The sequence below is a fragment of the Pteropus alecto genome, unplaced genomic scaffold, assembly GCF_000325575.1.
Source record: "Pteropus alecto unplaced genomic scaffold, ASM32557v1 scaffold125, whole genome shotgun sequence".
In the NCBI taxonomy this organism is placed as follows: domain Eukaryota; kingdom Metazoa; phylum Chordata; class Mammalia; order Chiroptera; family Pteropodidae; genus Pteropus; species Pteropus alecto.
In genome coordinates, this window is record NW_006436888.1 from 10,910,172 (window position 1) to 10,919,676 (window position 9,505).

The 9,505-nt window shown below is 64.6% G+C and overlaps 1 protein-coding gene across 1 annotated transcript in view; it reads left to right on the forward strand.

Annotated features, from left to right (window-relative positions):
• MMEL1 (membrane metalloendopeptidase like 1) overlaps positions 1-9,505 on the forward strand; it is a gene marked incomplete at its 3' end in the record, with an annotated part of 24,409 nt that overhangs the window by 11,479 nt on the left and 3,425 nt on the right. The window contains exons 4-15 of the mRNA XM_025048542.1: positions 420-581; positions 838-918; positions 1,326-1,421; positions 1,729-1,847; positions 2,327-2,392; positions 3,616-3,750; positions 3,847-3,936; positions 6,010-6,146; positions 6,482-6,575; positions 8,085-8,213; positions 8,691-8,789; positions 9,305-9,432. Coding sequence (XP_024904310.1) covers positions 420-581; positions 838-918; positions 1,326-1,421; positions 1,729-1,847; positions 2,327-2,392; positions 3,616-3,750; positions 3,847-3,936; positions 6,010-6,146; positions 6,482-6,575; positions 8,085-8,213; positions 8,691-8,789; positions 9,305-9,432 — 1,336 coding nt within the window. The remainder of the gene's footprint in view (positions 1-419; positions 582-837; positions 919-1,325; positions 1,422-1,728; positions 1,848-2,326; positions 2,393-3,615; positions 3,751-3,846; positions 3,937-6,009; positions 6,147-6,481; positions 6,576-8,084; positions 8,214-8,690; positions 8,790-9,304; positions 9,433-9,505) is intronic.

Here is a 9,505-nt window from a genome sequence, read left to right on the forward strand (position 1 = left end):
AACGGCTCCCCCTGTCCCTGCACACTCAAGGTACCGGCACATTCGTCCCCTCTAACAGAAACAACCCCTGGGGATGGGCGAGAGCTGCCCCTCCCCCCGGCCCAAGGACACTGGGGCTCCAGGGACAGTCGGGGCAGAAAGGTTCAGGCCAGGGGCTCGTGGAGCAGGGCCACCAGCCCAGCACTTCCTGTGATCCCATACTCTCAGCCCATCCCCTCCACCTGGGGGTCAGAGAGGTCACGGGGTTCAAAGTCATGTGGCTGATCAGTGGTGGCCCTAGACGCCCTGCTTCCGACCTCGCTGAGGCTCAGAGCAGGTGACAACCACTCCCGAGGGCACGTGGCTACAAGTGATTTTCGGACAGCCCTCCCGGTGTCCACAACTGGGTCTCCCCTCACCCAACCCCTGGGGACGAGCAGCCTCCAGGATCCTCCAGAATATGGACCCGCAACGGGAGCCCTGTGACGATTTCTACCAGTACGCGTGCGGGGGCTGGCTGCGGCACCACGTGATCCCCGAGACCAACTCGCGGTACAGCGTCTTCGACATCCTGCGGGACAAGCTGGAGGTCATCCTCAAAAGTGAGCTGGCGACACCTGGGGGGCCGGCCCGGGTGAGACTGTACGTCTGCCCCACCCGAGCCGGCAGCGGGCCGTGGGGACAGCCGGCTGAGCCCTCCTCTGTCCGGTGGGCATGAGGGAGAGGGGCGCCCCTGGGATAAAGGCCCAGGGGCTGCAGAGGGACCACCTCTCCCTGAGAGTGGTGGGCGCGTGGGGACCTTTGACCTGGCCCCCAGCAGCCACCTAGGCCTCCGTCCCGCTTTCTCTGGGCCCACAGGGGTGCTGGAGAACTCCACCAGCAAGGACCGGCCGGCCGTGAAGAAGGCGAAGATGCTTTACCGCTCCTGCATGAACGAGAGTGAGTGTGGGGGTGCCGCTCGGAAGAACAAGTGTGGGGTGCCCCCCTGCAGAACGAGAGTGGGGTGCCCCCTGCAGAACAAGAGTGTGGGGTGCTGCCCGGAAGAACGAGTATGGGGGTGCCCCCCTACAGAATGAGAGTATGGGGTGCCCCCCTGCAGAATGAGAGAGAGTGTGGGGGTGCCCCCCTGCAGAATGAGAGTGAGTATGGGGGTGCGACCCCCGCAGAACAAGACTGTGGGGGTGCCCCCCGGCATGAACGAGAGCAGGTATGGGGGTGCTGCCCTGCTAGGACTGGCTCCGCTCCAGGACCCCCGGCCCCTGCAGTGTAGTGTGGACGAACAGCCCCGCTCAGCCGTCACACCCGCCGACTGCCTGGCGGTGACCGCCCACTCCCGCCCCTCCCAGGTGTGATAGAGAAGCGAGGCTCTCAGCCCCTGCTGGACGTCTTAGCGGCGGTGGGCGGCTGGCCAGTGGCCATGGACAAGTGGAACGACACCGTAGGTAAGGCCGAGGCCGGGGACGGCCGCGCACAGACCGGGACCCTGGAGCCGAGGCCTCCCAGGCCCTAGGGAGGACTCAGAGCCCTAACCCCGGGACCCGGGGCTCCCGGCTCCGGACACGGGCTCTGCTCTCTGTGCTCCGGCCCAGCCCCACGTCGGCGGCCGGGCGGGGGCCGCACCCACGGCTGGCAGCCCCTGGCACACTGCTGCTCCCAGGGCCCGGTGGTTCCCTGTGGCCCCCCGAGGTCTGGGTCCACCGTGCGATGAGGGGCCTGGCCGGTCTCCAGCATCGGGCGCTGCCTCCCCAGGCCCCACCTGGGAGCTGGAGCAGCAGCTGGCGGTGATGAACACGCAGTTCAACAGGCGCGTCCTCATCGACCTCTTCGTCTGGAATGACGACCAGGATTCCAGCCGGCACATCATCTACGTACGTGCCGCGCCCAGGGCCGGGCCGACCCCTCATCTGGCTGGGGTTCCCGCGGCTCAGCGGGGAGATGGCCAGGGCTGAGGCCCGAGGGGTAGATGAGTCCATGTATGGCCCCCGGGCCTGCTCCGGTCCACCTCTGTGCTTTGGGGGCCCGTCTGCCAACGGCCCCCATCCTGATCAGACGCCCTGATGCTGAGCTGGCTCTCGGGACCAGCTGTCCCGCCTCTGGTGCCCGGACAGGAAGCCTGACCTCAAGAAGCAACCCTGGCCACAGCCAGAAGGCCAAAGGGACCCGCGTGGCAAACGCCCACCCTTCCCTGCAGAAGCCCACACCCCCTCCCCCAGCGGCCCGCTGCCCGCCACTGGCCACTCGCCCAGCCGGCACACGCCCCAACATCACCCCTTCTGGGTCCTGAGGGGAGGGGAGGGGGCCGCCACCCGCCCGGCCAGGCCCAGGGTCACAGCCTCTGTGTCTCCAGATCGACCAGCCCAGCCTCGGCATGCCGTCCCGAGAGTACTACTTCAGGGAGGGCAGCAACCGGAAGGTGAGTCCGGCAGACGGGCCCCCCTTCCCTGCCGCCCCCCCACAGCTAGACTGTGAGCACCTGCATGGGCGGGGCCTGGCGCCGAGGGCTGGGGACGAGCTTTGTCACCATCCACGCTGTAGGGAGTGTCCCCAAACCCTCAGGGATAAGCTCGGCTCAGCCCCGAGGGGCACACCTTACCAGGCCATGTCACCGGTGCAGGCAGGACTGTGGTCCACAGCAGCGGCTTCCTGCAGGGCCCCCGGAGGGCTGGACGCAGGCACCAGGGCCCTGGGCCTCCCCGCTTAGCCATTCTGCTGCTGCCTCCAAGGGGGAGAGAAATGAGGGGCCCGGCAGTGGCAGGCAGGACCGGGACCAGCCAGGGGCGGAGCGAAATGACCCATAGACCGCAGCGCCAGGAGGAGCAGGGAGCAGAATATGGAAGGGCGGGAGGTGTGAAATGACCCACAGACGGGCCGGGAAGCAATACGGCGGGCCTCCTGGCAGAGGCGGCCGTGAGCCGGGCCGTGGAGGGTGGGGACGGCCAGGGGGAAAGACGAACGTGGTCAATAGCGGGGCCACGGAGCGAGGCCGTGGGGCTGGAGAACCAGGCCAGGGACCCACCCCAGGGCAGCAGGGTCTGGGCGTCTAGAACGGCTTGTGCCCCACAACTGTGGGTCGGGCCGGGCAGGTGCGGTGGCCCCTGTGGTTCTTGCCTGCAGCCCGGAGGGTCCTCCCAAATGGGGCATGGAGGCAGCAGGTCTCAGTGGGCTGAGGCAAGCCTGGCTAGGGCAGCCCGCCCTTAATTTAACCCCAGCACCTGACGGCCCTGGACCTTTTTGAAGCACCTAGTGTGTGCCAGCACTTCAGCTGCGGACATGAAGTCCAGCAGAATAGGCCCCCGGTCCCATGGAACCTCAGGGACATGGGGTCACACGCAGGAAGGGGTGAAATGGGGCACTTGGCTGTGAGCTGCCTTGCTGTGGCCTTGGCCCAGGGCCCAGGCATGGGTCTGGGCACCAAGCACAGGGCGCCCATGGGCAGTGCACCCAGAGGAGTGTGGGTGACAGCGGAGTGTGGGTGACAGTGGAGGGCCTGGCCGGGAGGGTGCAACAGCCTGAAAGCCACCCCGCCTGCTGCCTGCGGGGGCCTGCTCTGTGTCATGCGCCCACCCCCCACAGAGAGCTCCGTGGGGGCCCAGGCTGCCCAGGCCGCCCCACTCCGTGCTGCGTCCTCTGGCCCAGGTGCGGGAGGCCTACCTGCAGTTCATGGTGTCGGTGGCCACGATGCTGCGGGCCGACATGAACCTCCCCGAGAACAGCTACCTGGTGCAGGAGGACATGGCGCAGGTGCTGAGGCTGGAGACGCAGCTGGCAAACGTGAGTCTGGCCCGCTGGTGGGGGCGGGGGAGGCCCTGGGCCCTGGCACAGCCCCTTGTCACCGCTGGCTCCCCGCTTCCCCCTGCCCCGGTGCAGGCTACGGCCCCCCAGGAGGAGAGGCACGATGTCACTGCCCTGTACCACAGGATGGAGGTGGAGCAGCTGCAGAACAAGTTCAGCCTGAAGGTGAGGCTGCCCCCACCCCCGACAGCGTGGATGGTGACAAAGCTGGTCCCCAGCCCTCGGCGCCAGGCCCCGCCCATGCAGGTGCTCAGGGCACACCCCGGCCCAGCCTGCCCCGTTCCTGCCGCCCCCATCTGAGCCTCAGAATGCGCCAGCCCCTGAGCAGGGGGGCCATGTACCTGGCCACCCAAACGGAGACGCTTTCACGCCGCACAGCAGGTGCCACCTGGACTGTCTGGGAAACGGGGCCACTCCACCCGTGAGGTGGCCGCTGTGACGATCTCGGCTTTCTGAGCAGGAAACGGGCTGAGAGGGCTTGTCAACACGACCAAGTCAGGGCTCTCTGTCCCCAAGTCCTGCTCAGACCCCCAGCACGGCTCTGCCCACGGTTTTGGCTGCCCGTGGCCGAGGACCGTCCTCTCCCCGCTGTCCATACCCTGTGCACAGGGGCGGAGCCCTGAGGGGCTGCGCCTGCAGAGGGAGCAGCAGTCCTGCCTTCTAAACTCCAGCAGCGGGGTCGAGTCGGAGGGCGGACAGAGGTCATGGTCAGGGCTGGGCCGAGGGCAGAGGGAGCAGGGCAGGCTCCTACCTCCTGACCGGGTTTCAGAGTCCACTTTATCGACTTATAGAAGATGGGCCCAGCTTCCCTGTGCGGCTACTGTCCTTGGTGTTGCTGAGGAATCTTTGCCCGCTCAAGGTCGCTTAGGTCTATGATCGGCCTCGAGCTTATTTCTTACAGAGAGCAATGTAGAGATCATTTCTGCTCTTCGGTACAGATGTCGGGTGACCCAGCACTATTTATGGAAGAGACTCCCCCTTTACACTGCTCTGCAGGCCACCTCTGTTTAGAGATCAAATCTGATCCGTGTGTCGGCGCGTCATCGTATGTGTGCACCCGTGTGTGTCTGAACACGCTCTATCCCGCTGGTCTTCATCTCCCACGAGCCAGCCGCCCACCACTCCGTGGCTGCAGTGAGAATAAGTCTCTTTGCCGCAGTGAGAATAAGTCTCTTTGCTGCCACAAAGATACTAACCTGCACACGTCACTTCTGCCACTTTGTAGATCCTTTCAGATCAGATGCGCACAAAACCACATCCTCTGTGAAAAGTAACAGCTTTATTTCTCCTCTTTCAAGTCTCACTGACTCTAATTTTACTGACTCGTCTTACTGACCTGGCTCGGACGTCCGGCCTGGCACCGAGGTCGCAGTAGTAGACCTCGCGTGAAGCTGGCCACGTCCCACCGTTCCATGTCACGTTCGCTGCTGTGGCTATTGAGGTTCCTTGTATCAGATTATGGAATCTGTCTAGTTCTAATCCGATAAAGAGTTTTTATCGGGAGTAGATGGCTACTTTTACGAAATGCCTTTCTGCATCTACTAAGATCAACGTGATTTTCCTCCTTGATGCAGTTATCCAAAAAGATTTTCCTCCTTTATTCGGAACATACCGATTTTTCAAATGTTACACCAAACTTGAATCCCTTGAATAAATCTAACTTGGCCGTGATGCGTTATCTATGTTACCCAGGTATGGATGGATTCTAGTCGCTAATATTTTGCTTAGAGTTTTTGGTATCGGTGATCACGAGACTGGCCTACTATTTTCTTGTAATATCCTTACTTTGGTAGGAAAGTTGTTCCCAGCCCCGTAAATCAAGTCAAAAGGAGTTTTCTATTACTCTTTTCGGGGAAGTTTGAGTAGATTGGCAGTGTGTCTTCCCGGAATGTCATACAGACTCCACTGGAACACCAGATAGGTCAGGAAATTTCTATGTGGAAATATTTGAAATTAAAGATCCAGTTTATGACAAATAAGACCGTATTTTCCATGTCTTCTTTAATCGTTTTTGCTAAGTCGTGTTTTTCCAGGCGTCTATCCATCACGTTTAAGTCTCCGAATATATTGGCATAACCTCTTACCCTTTCACAGTCCCTAGGCTCTGTAGTGATGTCACCCGTCTTTGTCCCGGTTCCGATCACCTGTGCCTTGTTTCTCGAGCATGCTTTGGTGGGGGCTGTGTTTCTCGGAGGCGGGGCGCTGTGCCTCCCTCTCTCTCACCCCCTCCTTCCCCAGGGATTTAACTGGACTCTCTTCATACAATCCGTGCTATCCTCTGTCAAAATCAAGATGCTGCCGGGCGAAGAAGTAGTAGTCTACGGCACCCCCTACCTCCAGAACCTGGAAGACATCATCGACCTCTACTCAGCCAGGTGAGGCCCGGGGGAGGTGGCAGGAAGCGTCCTTGCCCCTGCTCTGCCCCTGTCCCAGCAGCAGCTCCTCCCAGGGAGGGACCACGGAGCACGGGCTCTGAGGCACGAAGGACCTGGAGAAATGCATGTTAGCGGCCAGTGGAGCCTTTCCTTAGAGGCATCGCGAGCATCCAGGGCAGACACGCTGTCCCTGGGGGGCTGTCCTGGAGGTTTTCCCCACCACCCTGAACTCCCTGCTTGGGACAGAACCTCCGGCCTGGGGACCATGAGCCGTGGCCCCTCCCTGGGCAAACGGCACTCCCCTGTCCCCGCCCGGCCCCCGCTGCCGCCCATAGGACCATGCAGAACTACCTGGTCTGGCGCCTGGTGCTGGACCGCATCAGCAGCCTGAGCCGGCGATTCAGGGACGCACGTGCCAACTACCGCAAGGTATGTGCCGTCGCGCAGAGGTGGCCCCCACCCGGCCGGCTCGCCCCGCTGAGCGCCGGGGCCCTGGGGTCAGAGCCACGCAGGACCCGCCGGGCAGCGAGCGGCGGGTGGGGGGCAGCAGCCCCGAGATCTGCTCTTTCGAACCAACAAGCACGGCGTGAGGGCGGGGCGAGGGCGGGGCAGCCTCTCCCGGGAGGTGACACTGGACATCGTAAGGCAAGGGCGATGCAGGCCCGAGACGGGCACGGCAGGTGCAGAGGCCCCGGCCGGTGGGGGAGGAGGCGGGCCGCCGGGCAGCGAGCGGCGGGTGGGGGGCAGCAGCCCCGAGATCTGCTCTTTCGAACCAACAAGCACGGCGTGAGGGCGGGGCGAGGGCGGGGCAGCCTCTCCCGGGAGGTGACACTGGACATCGTAAGGCAAGGGCGATGCAGGCCCGAGACGGGCACGGCAGGTGCAGAGGCCCCGGCCGGTGGGGGAGGAGGCGGGGCCGCCATCCAGGCAGAGCATGGGTCACACGCGTGAAGGCCCTGGCTGCTGGGGGCGGGGGACCCGCGGAGAGGCCCCGCGGTCACGCTGGCTGTTCTGGGCAGTGACCTGCGGGGCTGTGGAGCTGGGAGTGGAGGCACAGGGGAGGCTGGGGCCGTCATCCGACAGGCAGGGGGCTAGAAAAGGGTGTGGCCAGTGCATGGCTCCAGGGGAGGTGCTGAGGTGCTGACAGCAGACGGGTGTGGCATCTGTACCTGACACGGAGGATGAGGGACCCCGGAGCCAGGGGCACTCCGAGGTCCTCTGCCAGACTGATGGGCGGAGGCCCCCACTGCCATGCCACGGGCGCCGGGGCAGAGCAGGTGGGGGCAAGTCCAGGCTCCTGCTCTCACGTGCCGAGCTGGAGACTCCCACCAGCCAAGCATCAAGGAGGGAGCCGAGTCCTGGAGCTCTGAGGGAAGAGAAGGGGTCACACTGACTTCTCGGGGGGCAGAAAACCCCAAGGCCCCAAAAGGTGTGGCTGGATGCCAGGCGGAGCTCTGGGATGACGTTCGGGGCAGGGGCCTGATGGGACATGTTTCTGTCTTGCGCCCCTGCACCCCTGGGGAAGGATCGGCAGACGTTCTCACTGCCACTTGGATGACGAGGAAGCCGGGGCCCAGAGACCCCGGGGCCGAGCCGGACTCGCCCTGTGTTTTGGGAATGGGGCTGGAGTCCTCCAGGGCAGAATCTGGGCGGACAGCCAGGCCAGGGTGGTGAGGACAGGGGACAAGGCATAGCTTAGGGCCAGGTAGGAACCCCCCAGCCCCACCCTGGGGTGAAGGCCCAACTCCCTGCCTGCTCAGGACCCCCACCTCAAAACTGCAAACTCGGCCCTCCCCTCGCCTGCGTGCAGCATTCCGAGGCGAGGCTCTGAGTTCGTCCCGTGTCCCCTACCAGCCCCTGGGCCCCTGAGACCCAGGACCGGGAGGCGGGTGTTGGGGAACGAAGGGACGAACGCGTGTGCGCTTGCACGACCGCCAGGCGCTGTACGGCACCACGGTGGAGGAGGTCCGCTGGCGGGAGTGCGTCAGCTACGTCAACAGCAACATGGAGAGCGCCGTGGGCTCGCTGTACGTCAAGGCCGCCTTCCCAGGAGACAGCAAGAACGTGGTGGGTGCTCGGCGACCCTGTGCAGCCCCCCACCCGAAGGGACACCAGCCCCTGCGAGGACAGGCGGCATCACCACCGCCTGGCGCTGTGACTCCGGGCTCCCCACGAGGGACCGCGCTGGCCCGCCAGCAGCACATGTGCTCTCGGGGTACAGGGGTGGGGGTGGGGGGGACATATTCCCCTGGTGCCCACCACACGGGGTCGGAGGGGGCGGAGGCCAGAAAGCCTCGCCCATCCGCGCCTATGGCCCCCCTAGTCAGGCATCGGCCACCCACACCCCCACCCTGCAGGCTGCCCGGGAAAGGGTACAGCTGTGAGTTCTGGGGGAGGCCCTAGGTCCCCTAGGACAAATCGCAGCGGTAGAGACCCTGACCCCGGGTCATCCTCCCCAACCCCACACCACACCCGGAGAAGCCCACAGTGGGGCTGCGCCTCGGACCAGCCCCCTGCAGCGCCCCCAGTGCTGGTCGTCCCCAGGTCAGAGAGCTCATCGATAAAGTGCGGGCAGTGTTTGTGGAGGCGCTGGACGAGCTGCGCTGGATGGATGCCCCGTCCAAGAAGAAGGCCCAGGAGAAGGTGGGTGGGCGCTGGAGACCCGAGGCCGGGGCCTCGCGCGCGGAGGGGGCCGTCGGCCATCTCACCCACTTCAGCGTGAGGTCAGAGCGCGGGGTAGCTGGCCCGAGGGAGGACTGTGGGCAGAGGCAGGCCCGGAAGCCCGTCCTGGGAGACCCCCCAGCACCCTGGGAATGGGTGGGGTGGCCATGGCCTCACGGAGCAGCGCACCCAGCAGTGAGGCCAAGACCCACAGGAGCTCCTCTGGGCTAATGTGCCAAACAGAAGTGGCTCTGCCCGGCCCTCGCCCCACCAGACCCCAAGCTGGCCTCCAGGTGCACAGGTTGGCCCCGGGCCAAGCCCTTCCACATCCTGTACCCGGGCCGAGCCCTTCCACATCCTGTACCCATTAAACCTCCTCGCAGCCTGCAGTGAGGGGCCGAGTCCCTTAGCCCCTGACCCGCATGGCGGGGGCGGAGCCAGGATGCCAGGGAGAGGCAGGCGCAGGCGCAGGCGCAGACCCCACCTCTCCTCCCCAGGCCATGAGCATGCGGGAGCAGATTGGGTATCCGGACTACATCTTGGACGAGAGGAACAAGCACCTGGACGAGGAGTATTCCAATGTGCGCCCCTCCCCCGGCCAGCCCCACCTGCCCCTGCGGAGCATGCGCCCTTGATCTCCTGGGGCAGAGACTTGGGGGGGACGGGGAGGCTCTAGCATTACCTCCTTAGGGACAGAG